At 42.6% G+C, this 18590-nt stretch overlaps 1 protein-coding gene across 1 annotated transcript in view; it reads right to left on the bottom strand.

Annotated features, from left to right (window-relative positions):
- Positions 1–18590, bottom strand: part of LOC126355986 (delta-sarcoglycan) — a 390788-nt gene that overhangs the window by 35351 nt on the left and 336847 nt on the right. Inside the window, exon 6 of the mRNA XM_050006604.1 lies at positions 6507–6579. Within this exon, the coding sequence (XP_049862561.1) occupies positions 6507–6579 (73 nt within the window). The remainder of the gene's footprint in view (positions 1–6506; positions 6580–18590) is intronic.

Genomic DNA, 18590 nt, shown 5'->3' with positions numbered 1-18590 from the left:
CACAGAGTCAAAGTGAAGTGGAGAGCGTGGAGGCTAGGCTACGGGTCCAGCTGTTCCTATACATCTTTCACCGAATTTGTTATTTAGAAGCCGTCAGGCATTAACACATAAATGAGGAGGTGCTCCAACGTGCATGAAGCACGTGTTTCGTCGCACCGGTAAAGACTCTGCGAACAGATCAGATAGAATATTCTCTACGAAATCAAGGTAACTTTGTCCGTTGAGCCCCACCAAGTAGTTACAAACAATGTCAGCCCAAACCCTGACAGCAAATCTTTGTTGACTGATTTGCTTCAACAGTTGCACGAGGATTGACGTCTGCCCACACAAGCCGATTTTGAAAAGTAGTTTCTCATGATTAATGAGTTGGAGAAAATGGGTTGCAACATGGAAACAAAGCGTTGCCAGACCCATGTTCATACAACATAATGTCTTCGTTTACATGTGAAGATTGTGTCCTCCAATTTGTGCTGCACATATTCGTAACACACTCTATATGGTACCTTCACATTATATTTTGAGTTTATTGGCATTAGGGACCCGCGGTCTCCAGTGCTTGTTTGATTTCTTACTAACATTTATTATAGTATCAGTACTAAAGTGAAAATATATGGTCACCGGTGCAGACGTTGACCCAGCTTCAACAGACAGAGTGCACGTGTCTCGTATAAGGTTTGCAGCATTACTTTGTGTTCTGTGTTGAATCTTTTAGCGATAGCATGTTACTGGCTCTTTCACGATTGCGAATGTATTTTGACGAAAACCGAAGTCCATGGGTTCCTTATACCAAAATACTTGGAAAATATCCCCGAACAACCTCCACATTGTTGAGTTAGGATTCACATGTTATGAATGACTTGTACATTAGATCTCTGCAGCTTACAGAAACTGTAAATATATCATCTTATTAATTAATTGTTCGGCGAAAGCTGTTTTGCAATAGTATTTTGTTTCACCTGACTTGTTTTGGGCGTTGCACATCATCAGCGGTATCTCCATTACACGAAAGACACATATTTCTAATAATAAGTTACTTACAGCGTGTCTGGCAGAGTTTAATGTATCTGTGATCTTTCAGTTCAGTGTAATTCGACGCGCCTTATGTGTAATGATTTCCAACATATCCCAATCAAATTTTTTAAAAAAATACAAGAAGGTTTAAAGAACTTGTGGAGCTAACTGACACGACCCTGTCTTTGTTTAGTACACACTTAGAAGATCAAAACTACGCAGTCAGTGACATGTCTATCAGTTTCACATGTTGCGGAAACGTCAGTTTGATAAATGTTGTGGAAGAAACAGAATCGTTTGCATAAACAACGAAATATCTTGTCGTTATTTTAAATGAATGGACTGATCTAAGAAATAAAAATGAAATTCCAGTAATTTCTTATGCTGATTACATATATGTATGAATCGTGTAGTCGTATTATTACATGAACATTACGAAATGTTGTCACTGGATAGGCTAGAGAGCAGTTTGTATACGAATTACAATTAAGCGAAAAATTACAGATACACAGGACTCTACAACATACGCTGTAAGTTATTATAAGGAATATGTGATGATGGGCAATACCTGAAATTATTTCGGTGAGATAATGTACTACTACAAAGCAGCTTTTGTCAAACAATTAATTAACCTGAGCAACTATTTACAAATTCACCTCATACATTTATTTCAAGAGAATAGGTATTTCTGTAGCAGTGCATGAGCTTACGTATTTTAGTATCAACATATAGAAAACTGGAAAAAGAAAACTGGCGTTCTACGGATCGGAGCGTGGAGTGTCAGATCCCTTAATCGGGTAGGTAGGTTAGAAAATTTAAAAAGGGAAATGGATAGCTTAAAGTTAGATATAGTGGGAATCAGTGACGTTTGGTGGCAGGAGGAACAAGACTTTCGGTCAGGTGAATACAGGGTTATAAATACAAAATCAAATGGATGAGTAGGTTTAATGATAAATGAAAAGAAAATAGGAGTGCGGGTGAGCTACTACAAACAGCATAGTGTACGCATTATTGTGGCCAAGATAGACACGAAGCCCACTCCTACTACAGTGGTACAAGTTTATATGCTAATGAGCTCTGCAGATGACATAGAAATTGAAGAAATGTATGATGAAATAAAAGAAATTATTCAGATAGTGAAGGGTGACGAAAATTTAATAGTCATGGGTGACTCTGAATTCGGTAGTAGGAAAAGGGAGAGAAGGAAACGTAGTAGGTGAATTTGGATTGGCTAAGAAATGAAAGAGGAAGCCGCCTGATAGAATTTTGCACAGAGCACAACTTAATCATAGCTAACACTTGGATCAAGAATCATAAAAGAAGGTTGTACACATGGAAGAAGCCTGGAGATACTGACGGGTTTCAGATAGATTATATAATGGTAAGACAGAGATTTAGGAACCAAGTTTTAAATTGTAATACATTTCCAGGGGCGGATGTGGACTCTAATCACAATCAATTGGTTTTGAACTGTAGATTAAAACTGAAGAAACTGCAAAAAGGTGGGAATTTAAGGAGATGGGACCTGGATAAACTGAAAGAAACAGAGGTTGTACAGAGTTTCAGGGAGAGCACAAGGGAACAATTGATAGGAATGGGGAAAAGAAATACAGTAGAAGAAGAATGGGTAGCTTTGAGAGATGGAGTAGTGAAGGCAGCAGAGGACCTAGTAGGTAAAAAGACGAGGGCTAGTAGAAATCCTTGGGTAACAGAAGAAATAATGAATTTAATTGATGAAAGGAGAAAATATAAAAATGCAGTAAATGAAGCAGGCAAAAAGGAATAGAAACGTCTCAAAAACGAGATCGACAGGAAAAGCAAAATGGCTAAACAGGGATGGCTAGAGGACAAATGTAAGGATGTAGAGGGTTATCTCACTAGGGGTAAGATAGATACTGCCTACAGGAAAATTAAAGAGACCTTTGGAGAAAAGAGAACCACTTGTATGAATATCACGAGTTCAGATGGAAACCCAGTTCTAAGAAAAGAGGGGAAAGCCGAAAGGTGGCTTGAGTTTATAGAGGTTCTATACAAGGGCGATGTACTCGAGGACAATATTTAGGAAATGGAAGAAGATGTAGATGAAGATGAAATGGGAGATACGATACTGCGTGAAGAGTTTGACAGAGCACTGAAAGACCTGAGTCGAAACAAGGCCCCGGGAGTAGAAAACATTCCATTACAACTACTGACAGCCTTGGGAGAGCCAGTCCTGACAAAACTCTACCATCTGGTGAGCAAGATGTATGAGACAGGCGAAATACCCTCAGACTTCAAGAAGAATATAATAATTCCGATCCCAAAGAAAGCAGGTGCTGACAGATGTGAAAATTACCGAACAATCAGTTTAATAAGTCACGGACGCAAAATACTTACGCCTATTCTCTACAGACGAATGGAAAAACTGGTAGAAGCCGACCTGGGGGAAGATCAGTTTGGATTCCGTAGAAATATTGGAACACGTGAGGCAATACTGACCCTAATCTACACTCCTGGAAATGGAAAAAAGAACACAATGATACCGGTGTGTCAGACCCACCATACTTGCTCCGGACACTGCGAGAGGGCTGTACAAGCAATGATCACACGCACGGCACAGCGGACACACCAGGAACCGCGGTGTTGAACGTCGAATGGCGCTAGCTGCGCAGCATTTGTGCACCGCCGCCGTCAGTGTCAGCCAGTTTGCCATGGCATACGGAGCTCCATCGCAGTCTTTAACACTGGTAGCATGCCGCGACAGCGTGGACGTGAACCGTATGTGCAGCTGACGGACTTTGAGCGAGGGTGTATAGTGGGCATGCGGGAGGAAGAGTGGACGTACCGCCGAATTGCTCAACACGTGGGGCGTGAGGTCTCCACAGTACATCGATGTTATCGCCAGTGGTCGGCGGAAGGTGCACGTGCCCGTCGACCTGGGACCGGACCGCAGCGACGCGCGGATGCACGCCAAGACCGTAGGATCCTACGCAGTGCCGTAGGGGACCGCACCGCCACTTCCCAGCAAATTAGGGACACTGTTGCTCCTGGGGTATCGGCGAGGACCATTCGCAACCGTCTCCATGAAGCTGGGCTACGGTCCCGCACACCGTTAGGCCGTCTTCCGCTCAAGCCCCAACATCGTGCAGCCCGCCTCCAGTGGTGCCGCAACAGGCGTGAATGGAGGGACGAATGGAGACGTGTCGTCTTCAGCGATGAGAGTCGCTTCTGCCTTGGTGCCAATGATGGTCGTATGCGTGTTTGGCGCCGTGCAGGTGAGCGCCACAATCAGGACTGCATACGACCGAGGCACACAGGGCCAACACCCGGTATCATGGTGTGGGGAGCGATCTCCTACACTGGCCGTACACCTCTGGTGATCGTCGAGGGGACACTGAATAGTGCACGGTACATCCAAACCGTCATCGAACCCATCGTTCTACCATTCCTAGACCGGCAAGGGAACTTGCTGTTCCAACAGGACAATGCACGTCCGCATGTATCCCGTGCCACCCAACGTGCTCTAGAAGGTGTAAGTCAACTACCCTGGCCAGCAAGATCTCCGGATCTGTCTCCCATTGAGCATGTTTGGGACTGGATGAAGCGTCGTCTCACGCGGTCTGCACGTCAAGCACGAACGCTGGTCCAACTGAGGCGCCAGGTGGAAATGGCATGGCAAGCCGTTCCACAGGACTACATCCAGCATCTCTACGATCGTCTCCACGGGAGAATAGCAGCCTGCATTGCTGCGAAAGGTGGATATACACTGTACTAGTGCCGACATTGTGCATTCTCTGTTGCCTGTGTCTATGTGCCTGTGGTTCTGTCAGTGTGAACATGTGATGTATCTGACCTCAGGAATGTGTCAATAAAGTTTCCCCTTCCTGGGACAATGAATTCACGGTGTTCTTATTTCAATTTCCAGGAGTGTATCTTTGAAGCTAGATTAAGGAAAGGCAAAACTACGTTTCTAGCATTTGCAGACTTAGAGAAAGCTTTTGACAGTGTTGACTGGAATACTCTCTTTCAAATTCTGAAGGTGGCAGGGGTAACATACAGGGAGCGAAAGGCTATTTACAATTTCTACAGAAACCAGATGGCAGTTATAAGAGTCGAGGGGCACGAAAGGGAAGCAGTGGTTGGGGAGGGAGTGAGACAGGGTTGTAGCCTATCCCCGATGTTATTCAATCTGTATATTGAGCAAGCAGTGAAGGAAACAAAAGAAAAATTCGGAGTAGGAATTAAAATCCATGGAGAAGAAATAAAAACTTTGAGGTTCGCCGATGACAATGTAATTCTGTCAGAGACAGCAAAGGACTTGGAAGAGAAGTTGAACGGAATGGACAGTGTCATGAAAGGAGGGTATAAGATGAACATCAACAAAAGCAAAACGATAATGGAATGTAGTCGAATTAAGTCGGGTGATGCTGAGGGAATTAGATTAGGAAATGAGACACTTAAAGTAGTAAAGGAGTTTTGCTATTTGGGGAGCAAAGTAACTGATGATGGTCGAAGTAGAGAGGATATCAAATGTTGACTGGCAATGGCAAGGAAAGGGTTTCTGAAGAACAGAAATTTGTTAACATCTAGTATTGATTTTAAGTGTCAGGAAGTTGTTTCTGAAAGTATTTGTACGGAGCGTAGCCATGTATGGAAGTGAAACATGGACGATTACTAGTTTGGACAAGAAGAGAATAGAAGCTTTCGAAATGTGATGGTACAGAAGAATGCTGAAGATTAGATTGGTAGATCATATAACAAATGAGGAGGTATTGAATAAGATTGAGGAGAACAGAAGTTTGTGGCACAACTTAACTAGAAGAAGGGATAGGTTGGTAGGACATGTTCTGAGGCATCAAGGGATAACCAATTTAGTATTGGAGGGCAGCGTGGAGGGTAAAAATCGTATAGGGAGACCAAGAGATGAATACGCTAAACAGATTCAGATAGATGTAGGTTGCAGTAGGCACTGCGAGATGAAGAAGCTTGCACAGGATAGAGTACCATGGAGAGCTGCATCAAACCAGTCTCAGGACTGACGACCACAACAACAACAACATAGAAAACTGTTAGGAGCAGAATAGATAATGCTAAAAGTACTACGAACAAAAACATGGAAAGAAAGTGCAAAAATTAGAATAAATGCCATAGCGATTTTCTGAAGTGAAATGTCCTTTTATTGTTCTTCGTATTTCAGTTTCCAAGCATTACGCTGAAGTAATAAATGTAAATAAATCCGAAGAGCGCCAAGTGAGCAATTTGAGTAATAAAGTGAGTTTTGAACGGCTCAATGAATTTTATGAAGCCACTTATTCAGCTTCAGTACAGTACTACGTTACAATAATTCGGTTACTCCGGTATTAAGAGTCACTATTACCCAAATAGTACATTGCATCTGTTCAGTCTGTACTGACGCCAAGTTTTTCGTTGTCTTTATTGTAGTTGCGATTGGACTACCCCGGAATTTACACAGGAAGCGCTGTACATGTTCTGCTGTTCTACGGTGGTCTACTCACATGAGCTCCTCTCCGGGATTTGCTCGAACCAGTGGAGTCTGGACCGAGCCGTCGAATACAGCGCCGCCCTCACCTGCCGACAAGAGGTCACGTCTTCAGTAGAAGTTAAAGTGAAGAAGTTGAATACGCACGAAAAAATATAAGGTATTTAAATGTCTACACTAAGGCAGCTTTGCTTCGCAGGGAGAACAGCATCGTTGTTCTATAATTTTATAAAAAAGACACAGATCACGTTTTTCTTTTACTTAACTATAATTACCAGTTTCGGGCGAATTAGCCCATTTTCACATCAAAGACTAGAATAAATAAGAACAAAACTATTAATTATTCGCTATCATCTAATTTTTTACAGTGGTAAATGAAAGAAATACGTAAAAAAATACAACAGGATACCCAAAATAAGTAAGACGATTGTTACAGGTATGGCGCCATCTCATGGCGTCATTACAACTGAGAATTCACCCTAAGCGCTGCGATTATACCGGGTGGTTTTAATAAAGACTTTCCCTATTTAACACGCTACAACGCCGAAACTAATTACTGTACGTGCCCCAAACTTGGTAGCATTGATGACAAGGACATGGAGAAGAGAAATAATGCAAAATCTATTCAACTGCCGGTTGCTGTGGCCGAGTGGTTCTAGGCGCTTCCGTGCGGAACCGCCCTGCTGCTATGTTTGCAGGTTCGAATCCTGCCTCGAGCACGGATGTGTGTGATGTCCTCAGGTTAGTTAGGTTTAAGAAGTTCTATGTCTAGGGGACTGGTAACCTCAGATGTTAAGTCCCATAGTGCTTAGAGCCATTTGAACCGTCAGTTCAACTGAAACACCTTTAATGTACTGCTGCCGCACATCACACCATACCTGTACCATTACTGCTACAAAAGAGACTCAGTATGGCGCCCATCAGTGCCAAGAAGAATCTGAAAGCGCAGTATTGGATTCTGTACAGCAGAACGAAGCGTGTTTGTAGATATGCTGGCTACCTCTCTTCATATGTTGCGCTTCAGATCTGCACATGTGTGAATGTTCTCCTGGTAAGACTTGTCCTTAAGGTAGCCCCACAACCAGAAATCACAGGGAATGAGATCAGGTGATCGTGCCGGCCAAGCATTTGCAATCGATCAGCTGATAATTCGATCATTGCCGAACGTGTTTCGGAGAAGCAGGTCAACTTCACAAGCGATGTGCGGTGGTTCCCCATCTCGCATGAAAATTGTTGAGTTCGATGTGTATCTCTCCTGTAGGGCGGGTACGACACGCTGGCGAAGCATTTTGCAGTAATGCTGGCCAGTACACTGCACGTCTTTGGTCCTTCAGCGTCAAAGTGTTCAAAAAAAAAAAAAAAAGAATGGGCCAACGATGAACGTAGCCTTGAAGCCAGACACGTTCACCACACAAAGGAACTTCACGCACAGTGACAGGAGGCGAAGACCCCCTCCGTTTCTTCAGTTCTGTGTGTTCACCTCACTCATCAGAGAAAAATTAGCTTCGTCTGCCCATAGGATGGTCTAGAGCCAGCCGTCGTCCACTTCAGTCCTTGCGAGTCAGTAGAGAACGAAATCAACACGTCGTTGTGCGTCCTGCGGTTCAAGTTGCTTCATCTTGTACGGATATCATTTGAGAATGGTTCGAAGCACCTTCTGTACAGTGGACCACGGGGTGTTCAACTGTCGTGACACAAGACGTGCACTGCCTAACGGTCGGTAATTGCGTACGACGTCGTCTGCCATAGCAACGGCTATTTCATCAACCACATGTGGTGTAACAGGTAGTCGGCCTCTTTCCCGAGCGACACCCAGTTCTCCAGCTGATTAGAACTTCTTCATCGAGCTCCGCACAGCAGGTGGAGAAAGAGGAGCCTACAGTAATCTTTTCAGCCGGCGATATTCTGTAAGTGCAGCGGCAGCATTACTATTGTTTTGATAATAGAACGTCTCCATTAATGCGCTGCTGCCTTTGACCATGTTCATGTCGACACGCCAACAAGTGCATTGCCACTGATTAGGTGATGAGAGGGTGAATCTCGATGACTGATCACGGCATCATTTGGCCCCAGTTGGAACTGGACGGTGGCGCTGTGACGAGTGGAAATCTTGCACTCCTTACTCTGGACATCAATGCTACCATGATTGGTAATCGTACTGTAATTACTTTCTGTTTATAACGTGTTAAATAAGGAAAGTTTAATTATAACCACCCGTCGGAGATTTGGCATTAATACCTCGATAAATTGTTTAGTAGTGGATCATGTACATGGTGGTGCTAATACATTTAGTACAAAGATTAAAATGTGAATAAAAGGGTACCACATTATAGCAAGTAAGAATAGGAACCTACCGTTTTGCGCTACTGTAATTTTGCTATAAAGTCTGCCAAAGACATCTAAATTCACTAAATTGTCAAAAAAACTGCCTAATTTCACTATTATAGGACGGTTCCAACATTACAGAATGAAAAAAACTAAAACACACATCTACAAAAAATTTAAAAACATCATTGTCATTGTGTCATGAGCATCGATGTAGGTTGATGTTTCCGTAGATGAAACATATATAAATGTATCAGTTGTTCACTTCCAAAGAGGTTAGTGGGAGCTGCTACGGTCGTGGATCTGCCGGCGGTGCAGACATATTTGTGTATTAAACAAACAACTTAGGCGATAGAATCTCTTAGGTTTTCAGACAGAATTATATTTCTCTTCTGTGTCTTCTACATGATCGAAGTTCCCACACCTCTGCTGGAATCTTAAAGAATTTCTGTTGTTCAGCTAACCGTGAACATCAGAAGATCCTGAAGAAGGATCGCAACTTCGATTGTGAAGAAGAAATTGAGGAGCAAATTACGTGGCCTAACAACCTACAAGAATTTACCTTCAGTGCAGACTCACAATGGACAGGGTTTTGCATTTTTCAGAAGTCCTGTTTAATGCTGGAAGGGTTCCTTTTCGGGAACTGCAGTTAAATAAAAAGAGAATGTAATGTGTAGTGTTATAGTTATATAGTCTACAGGTGTCTAATACATAGTGGCATGTGTTCATTTCTTGTCAATGTGCGAAGTTGTCTGTCAGTGTGACGTCTATCTTCCACTCGGTATGAGTCAACAGATGTATGTTAATAACATAGTAACGACTTTCCTGAAAAGTTCATCGATATATTTACTACAAGCACTTTATTGCTGTTCGCTCTAAAACAACCTAGATGTTTCGTTATTGTTCTACATCTCATACGCAGAAAAACATTCCGTATTTCATGCTTATGCTAAAAGGAAATGCGCATTAAAAGAAGTTAGATTAATACTAAAAAATAGAACAAAGGAGTAATTCTAATTGATTCTAGAATAATTTGTACTAATTAAAGTATCGGATGACAACACTTCACTCCAATACGCTATTCTTACTACATAATCTGTATGTAGTTTGAGGTGGTAATGCCTAAAAACCAAAGAAAACTTGTTTGACTGGAAACAATAATTCTTCGAAAGGATTGCTGTATGTGACATGTTTCTGCTTCTCTTGGAGCCCTTTCATGAGACGCTCCAAGATTTGGGTCTCTCAACTATTTTTGAAACAAATTAAACTATATAGAACGAAATTTTCACTCTACAGCGGAGTGTGCGTTGATATGAAACTTCATGGCAGATTAAAACTGTGTGCCGGTCCGAGACTCGAACTCGGGAACTTTGCCTTTCGCCGGCAACTGCTCTACCAACTGAGCTACCAAAGCACGACTCAGGCCGCGTCCTCACAGCCGTGAGTCGTATTTGGGTAGGTCAGTTGGTAGAGCAATTGCCCGCGAAAGGCAAAGGTCCGGAGTTCGAGTTTGTGGACGATTACCACGTATTATCCGTGTAACATGTTTTTTAAGGAATGAAGAGTTTCTTTGTTAATGATATGTTACTCCATAATATTATTGCATATGACATTACTGAATGAAACAATATCCCCAGAACATACATTGATTCTGAGTACAAATGTGACTGAACTAAGTTGTTTAAGTAGTTTCAAACTGCACTTTTCAGTTTAAATTCTAATCAGTATGGACACCTACGAATTCTTAAGTTCCCACCGTATTTATTACTTCCTCACCTTGTGTTACACTTATCATTGGCGCAGAACTGAAAAAAACGGTGTCTATTCAAAACTGAAGGTGAGGCCATCCGCAGAAAACCAGTCGATGATACTTTTAACAACACTGTTTAGCATTTCTTCTTTTTCTGTGTGCACCCTTGAATTGATTACAACACTAGTATCGTGTCATCAACAAAAAGAGCTAGTTCTATTTTTTGCATATCAGACAGAAGATAGTTTACATGTATCAATACCAATAATGGATCTAAGATTGAGCCTTGGGGACTCCCACACGTGATTTCTCCCCTATCATAATTATATCACGAGATTATAATGGTTGCATTACTAAGTACAACCTTCTGAGTTATGTTACGTCATTGCCTAGTGGCTAATTCTTCAATCCCATAAACGTTCAATTTATATCGGAGAATACTGTGATTCACACAGTCAAATGCCTTAGATAGGCACAGAAAATACCAGTCAGTGATGTTGTACTCTTTAATGCTGGTAAAATTTGGTGAGTGAACATGTAATTCGCAGCAACTCCCCTGAAACCCAAACTGTGAATTTCTGAGCGTATTATCGTTGCTAAGCTGAGTTACTATTCCAGAAAACTCACAATTTCAAAAATTTTGGGAAATTGTGTTAGCAGTGAAACGGGTCGGTAGTTACTGACATCTTTCCTATGACCTTTGTTAGGTAGGGGTCTAACAACCTGAGCGGCTGGTCCCAGCGGAGGTTATCCTTAGGATAATTTAGGATAACTAGTGTGTAAGCTTAGGGAATGACGACCTTAGCAGTTAAGTCCCATAAGATTTCACGCACACTGGAACATTTGGTCTGACAAAGGAATATTTTAGTCTGTCTGGAAAAACTGTCTTCAGTTAGTCGCATTACGTATTTCACATAAGACTGGGCTTATTACATGGGAACAAGTCTTTAGTACTCTACTGAAAACACCATCCAAACGAGACGAGCTTTTATTTTTGAGAGAAGGTATAGTTTCCTTAATTTTGGAAGGATAAGTTAGTGATATATTCATATGATTGGATTTTATGAGAGTTACTTTTTCAACATGCGTTGTGATTTTTCTGTTGAACTGTTTGTCGCTGGATTTTATGAGAGTTACTTTCTCAACATGCGTTGTGATTTTTCTGTTGAACTGTTTGTCGTTATACTTTCTAATATGTATAGGAAATTATTATTATACTTTCCATCTGTCATCACTGAAAGAGTTTTCTAAGATAGCCACATTAATATTAGGGTTTTAATGTACAGGCGACGATTCGGGAAGGATGGGGTAGGAAACTGAAAGGAACCACTCATGCATTCACCTTAGGGGTTTAGGAAATCTCGGAAAACCAAAATCTGTACGGCAGGATGGGCTTTGAAAGCCGTCCTCCGGAATACGGGGTCTGCATCGCAACCATACCCCCCTCGGTTGCGTAATTATAGTCTGCTCTGAAAGTTTCTTTGCCTGTTTATTGGTAACATTGTCTTCTTAACGTTTCATGGGATGAGTGCGTGCCGATATTTTATTCGTGTAGCTTCACTGGACTGCTGTATGCATATTTACTTAAGATATGGGCGGTTATTGTAATGTTGCAGCTAGCAGAAATTCCGCCCTTTATCGGGAAATAAACACAACTGGATACAATTTTTCCGAATCCGAAGACTTGGGCTGCTGTTACACGGTTAAGCGGTCTTAAACAACACACACATTACCCGTCAGCGAGGCCGCCGATTGGTGACGTCACAGCGACGCAATGCGAAGCGACAAAACCTCGTTTTGTGCGCCCGGAATCAGCGCCGCGTCACGTGTTTGTGATTCCGCGGGAATAAATATAAAGGGAATTTTTAATTTCCACAAGAGTTATTTTGCGAACGAAACGAGATTATTGTCCATTATTTGCTTTCTGGAAATGAACGATACGTGTGTGACTCGGAGATACGGACTTCCTACCACAGGCTCATGAATTTTTATTGGAGACGGAAGCTGTGTGTAACGGAGTTTGTTAAAAATGTTAGCATACTGATAGCTTTAAAATTATTAAAAAGGGTTGCAAACGCGGATGACAAAAATGTGATTTTACCATTGACGAGCATCGTTAGTTTTACACATTTTCACTCGAGAAATATCGTATTGCAGTAGTTGGAACGGCGCATCGTTATTTGTGTGCAGACTATCGGTTAGCGTGTCACAACCTAAAAAGTTCCTGAAAACAGAACTCGTATCGAGCTACGAGACACTCGCTTCAACGTCGAACTGTTACAGTAGGAAATGGTTTCTAATTCTGGCCCAACGATATGGTTTCGTATCTAGATGACTTCTGTGATCACTTCAGGCTAATATTATTACATTTGACGTATTCGTAATTAAACTACGACGGATTTCACTACCCGTTATAGTTTGTCAAACGTACATGTTCATTTGTCTACGAACTCACTAGAAGAAAAAGGAGCCCGCATCTCGTGGTCGTGCGGTAGTGTTCTCGCTTCCCACTCCCGGGTTGCCGGGTTCGATTCCCGGCGGGGTCAGGGATTTTCTCTGCCTCGTAATGGCCGGGTGTTGTGTGATGTCATTACGTTACGTAGGTTTAAGTAGTTCTAAGTTCTAGGTGACTGATGACCATAGATGTTAAGTACCATAGTGCTCAGAGCCATTTGAACCATTTTTGAAGAAAAAGGAAAGAAAATTCCTATTTCACGTAACCAATTAAGACGAAGCACCGTTTTATTTCAACGTATTTAACTATGGCTCCCCTGACCACAATTTCAGTACCGAGTTATTCGTCCGGATAATTATTAGACTTTTGTGGATTACTAGTAAAAGGTATCGTACTGCCACGTGTAACAATAGTTCCAAAGATCAGCCGTTTAACCGGGCGAAGTGTCCGTGCGGTTCTAGGCGCTGCAGTCTGGAACCGCGGGACCACTAAAGGTCGCAGGTTCGAATCCTGCCTCGGGCATGGATACGTGTGATGTCCTTAGGTTAGTTAGGTTTAACTAGTTCTAAGTTCTAGGGGAGTAATGACCTCTGAAGTTGAGTCCCATAGTGCTCAGAGCCATTTGAACCAATCAGCCGTTTAGTAGAATTTATTTTAAATTTCTCTGATAATTATAGGATCTTATGTGAAAGTGGCTGCCCGTTATGATAGTACTTCTTACTATATGTAATTCTCCCAAAGCAGGTCAGAACATATATTACATCGGTATTCCGGTTTCTACAGGTTTTTTTATCGAATGCCATTTTTCATTTGAAGTTCACTGTATTTATTTGAATTTACATATCGTCATTTTATCGTTAGCAAACAGTGAGTGGAGCCGTGGGTGCTAGAAAATGGAGTGCCAAGTTAAAAAATTTGAACATTTCCAACACATTCTTCCGTTTGGGTTCAGTAGCGGAGGCAGTCGCAAACATTTGCGCTATGTGTGGTGATAATGGTATTGGACAGAGCATAGCAAGAAAATGGTTTTCTCGTGTTAATGAACATAATTTTGATGTTAGTGACTCTGCTCGTTAAGAAGACATTCGGGGTTGGATGATGATCGTTTAAACACGTTAATCCGCAATGCGAGTCGTGTGCTCTAAGACTATATCATAAAAAGCAGAGGGTGATCATACATGCATGTCTACTTGCTCGTCATCAGGTGGCTCATAAACGACACCAACAATTCATATGCTCTATCGTTACTGGCGACGAGAGCCCGGCAATTCGGGGTTTGATGATGATCGTTTAAACACGTTAATCCGCAATGCGAGTCGCGTGCTCTAAGACTATATCATAAAAAGCAGAGGGTGATCATACATGCATGTCTACTTGCTCGTCATCAGGTGGCTCATAAACGACACCAACAATTCATATGCTCTATCGTTACAGGCGACGAGAGCCCGCCAATTCGGGGTTTGATGATGATCGTTTAAACACGTTAATCCGCAATGCGAGTCGCGTGCTCTAAGACTATATCATAAAAGGCAGAGGGTGATCATACATGCATGTCTACTTGCTCGTCATCAGGTGGCTCTGTCGTTACTGGCGACGAGAGGCCGCCAGGGTAGCCGAGCGCGCTGTCGCGTTGCTTCCTGGACTCGGGTAGACGCGCCCCCCGGCGGATTAACGACGAGGGCCGGTGTGCCGGCCAGCCTGGATGTGGTTTCTAGGCGGTTTTCCACATCCCGCTACGTGAACACCAGGCTGGTCCCCACGTTCCGTCTCAGTTACACGCGTCGCAGACACTTGAAACACGTCCGCATTATTTCACGATTTACAATCGTCGCAGACAGTTGGGGTACAGTGATTCCGTCCTGGGGGGTACGGGGTGGCGACAGGAAGGGCATCCGGCCATCCCTAACACTGCCAAATCCGTTGTAATCACGCCGACCCTGCGATCACTACGGGAATATGGGGTAAGCGAAAGAAAGAAAGATCGTCACTGGCGACGAGAAGTAGTATCTTTATGCTAACATGAGGAAAATAAATGAATGGTTGAGCGAAAACAAAGCAGCAACTCCCTACACAAAAACCTATGCTCATGCACAAAAGATAAGATTATGCATCTGGTGGAACAGCGGCGGTGAGTTATGCTACGAATTGCTTCCCCGAGGTGTAAACATCGCTCCTGGCGTTTGTTGTCAACAACTGAGACGTCTTGTGGACGCAACCCAAGAACAACGACAAGGAAGAATGCGTGAAACGATGCTACTCCACGGCCACCCACATTCTGCTAGGCTGACAAAATACACTATACAGGAGTTGACTTGGGAAGTCATTCCCCACCCACCTTATTCACCTGATCTTGCACTCTCCGATTTTCACCTTTTCAAATGGTTCAAATGGCTCTAAGCACTATGGGACATAACATCTGAGATCATCAGTCCCCTACACGTAGAACTACTTAAATCTAACTAACCTACGGTCATCACACACATCCATGCCCGAGGCAGGATTCGAACCTGTGACCGTAGCAACAGAGCCGTTCCGGACTGAAGCGCCTAGAACCGCTCGGCCAAAGCGGCCGGCCTACATTTTCCGCTCTCTATCGGACAATCTTCAAAGAAGTTACTTTCGGGATGAAAATGCGCTCTGAACATAGCTCGACGAGTCCTTTGCCTGAAAACACGAGATCTCTACAGTCACGGAGTCACAAAGTTATCCCGGCGTTGGCGGGATTTTGTAAATTGTGTAGGAGAATGTTGATGAGTAAGGCCTCTGTTATGTGTGACTGTTATTTTTGATAAACTTGAGGAAAAACGGTACGATCTTAATCAGCAACGTAATACAATTACCGCGAGGAGTTGTAAATTTTGGGAGGCGAGTTATGTTTATTGAATTCCTTTGCTTACTAAAATAAATCTCAGGAACTATGCTACATATTATCCTTATTTATGTTTCTGTGTCGCTTGAAGGAATGAAAAAGCATTTATTATGATTTACCACATACTTGCCAGTCAGTAGTTGTTCATATGTACTCATATGTTGCATCTTCCTTGTCAGAACTATGGAATAGCGAATACTATTTCTTTATTTTTTATGCGTACATGGCATCATCCTTTGACAGTTTTCAGTAACAGCTGTTCTGTTTCAGTGTTTTAAGACACAGTAAAACTCAGACCTGGCCTCTGTAGTCTGTTTGTACAGCCATAAACCCCTTCTTTTTTTTCTTCTTTTTTTGGACAGATTGAAATGTTTTGAAATCGACCTGAGAAATATATTTAGTATCTGTATGGTGCGATTCCCTAACCCAGCAGAAAATAGATATTTTTTTCAAAAACATAATGTCGTGGCGGAGAGCACTATGCATTTAATGTTTATTACCAAATACGTGAAATCCAAACAACAAAAATCAAAATAGAGAATTGGAAATGGTTTGTTTTGCAGTACAGTCACATTTAATTCCAACATGAAATTGTTAGTTTCGGCCAGCAGCGACCATATTCATACAAGAAGTGGAAATCTGTAATTCACTTTCTCATAAGTACTTTGAGGAAACCCCATTATCATTTGTCGCATCCCTGGCATAGAGAAAGAACTGAAATAATTGAAAGCAAATACGTCACCAGGCCGGGATGAATCCCGGTTCGCTTTTAGAAAGAGTACTCTACAGCATTGGACTCTTACTTAGCCTGCATTTATTACGAATGTCTCACCCAGTGCCAAGTTCGAAGCCACTATAAAAAAGATGAGGTGACTCGTGCTTGCAGGAAATGTAAAAGAAAGGACTGCAGGATTACAGATCAATATGCTTAACATCGGTTTGCTGCAGAATTATTTAACATATTCTCATTTACAGCATAATAATAATTTTTCTTGGGACGGAAAAGCTTCTGTATACAGACAGCACGGTTTTAGAAAGCATCGCTCGTGCGTAAATCAGCCCTCCTTTTTCTCCAATAATATCCTGCGAACGATGGATGAAGAGCAAGAGGCAAATTCCATACTCCTAGATTTCCAAAAAGCAATTGGCATAGTGCCCCACTGCAGAATGTTAACGTACGTGCAAGCATTGAGAAAAGGCTCCCAGATATGTGCGTTCCTCGAAGACTTCTTAACTAACGGGACGAAGTATGTTGTTCTCGACGGCGAGTGTTCGTTACAGACACGGGTATCGTAAGGAGTGCCTCAGGAAAGTGTCACAGGACAGCTATCGTTTCCTGTATATATAAATGATCTGGCGAACAGTGTGAGTAACAACCTGCCACAATTTCCTGATGATGCTGTGGTGTACAGGACGGAGTCATCGTTTAGTGACTGTAGGAGGATACAAGATGACTTAGAAAAAGTTCCTAGTTGGCGTGGTGAATGACAACTAGTTCTAAATGTAGGACAATATAAGTTAATGCAGCAGACGAGTAGGAGGGACAAATCCATGACGTTCAAATACAATGTTAGCAGTGGGCTACTTGCCGGCCGGTGTGACCGAGCTGTTCTAGGCGCTTCAGTCCGGAACCACGCGACCGCTACGGTCACAGGTTCGAATCCTACATCGGGCATGGCTGTGTGTGATGTCCTTAGGTTAGTTAGGCTTAAGTAGTTCTATGTTCTAGGGGACTGATGACCTCAGAAGTTAAGTCCCATAGTGCTCAGAGCCATTTGAAGCATTCGAGTGGGCTAATTGACAGTCACGCCGACCAAGCATCTAGGTGTAACAGTGCAAAGCGATAAGAAATGGAACAAGGACGTAAGGATTGTATTAGGGAAGGCGAATGGTTGATTTCGATTTGTTTGGAGACTTCTAGGAAAGCGTGGTTCATATGCAAAGGAGATTGCATACAGAAAACAAGTGCAACCCATTCTTGAGTACTGCTGCGGTGTTTGGTATCCGCATCAGGTCGGATAAAAGGAACACATCGAAGCGGTTCAGAGGGGGCTGCTAGATTTGCTGCAGGTGCGTTCGAACAACACCCATCTATTGCGGAGATGCTTCGGTAACGCAAATGGGAATCCCTGGATGAAAGTCGACATTCTTTTCGAGGAACACTACAGAGGAATTTTAGAAAGACGTCATTTGAAGCTCACTGCATAACGATTCTACTGCTGACAACAAACATTTCGGGTAAGAAGCAAGGAGTTAAGGAAAGTAAGGGCTTATACAGAGGAATATAGACAGTTGTGTTTCCCTCGCTCTATTTGTGGGTGCAAAAGGAAACTAAATGACTAGTAGTGGTGTAGGGTACCTTCTGTCACTCCCTGCATGGTGGTTTGCGGAGACTATAGGTGCACGTACATGTAGATGTAGAAATCCGAGATCAGTTGATTCTGGTTGGACTTATGTATCGTTGTGTAATAAAATAAACAAATAGTAAAACGTTTCCGCCAGTAAATAACCCCTATAGCACGGTCGAGCGTCGTTTTATCCAAAACGGTGAACTGCTTGCTGACATTGGTTCTCACCACTGAACAGATGTCGTGGTACGTTAGTCTATGCTGACGCCAGGTAGGAGATCGTTCGTGGGTGGTGAGGAAACGCAGACTGCTAGAAGTGGCACCTCTATAAGTAAATCTCGAAATAAATTGTG

This window comes from Schistocerca gregaria, chromosome 3 (assembly GCF_023897955.1).
Source record: "Schistocerca gregaria isolate iqSchGreg1 chromosome 3, iqSchGreg1.2, whole genome shotgun sequence".
NCBI classification, from domain to species: Eukaryota; Metazoa; Arthropoda; class Insecta; order Orthoptera; family Acrididae; genus Schistocerca; species Schistocerca gregaria.
This window is presented reverse-complemented; position numbering and strand designations above follow the sequence as displayed.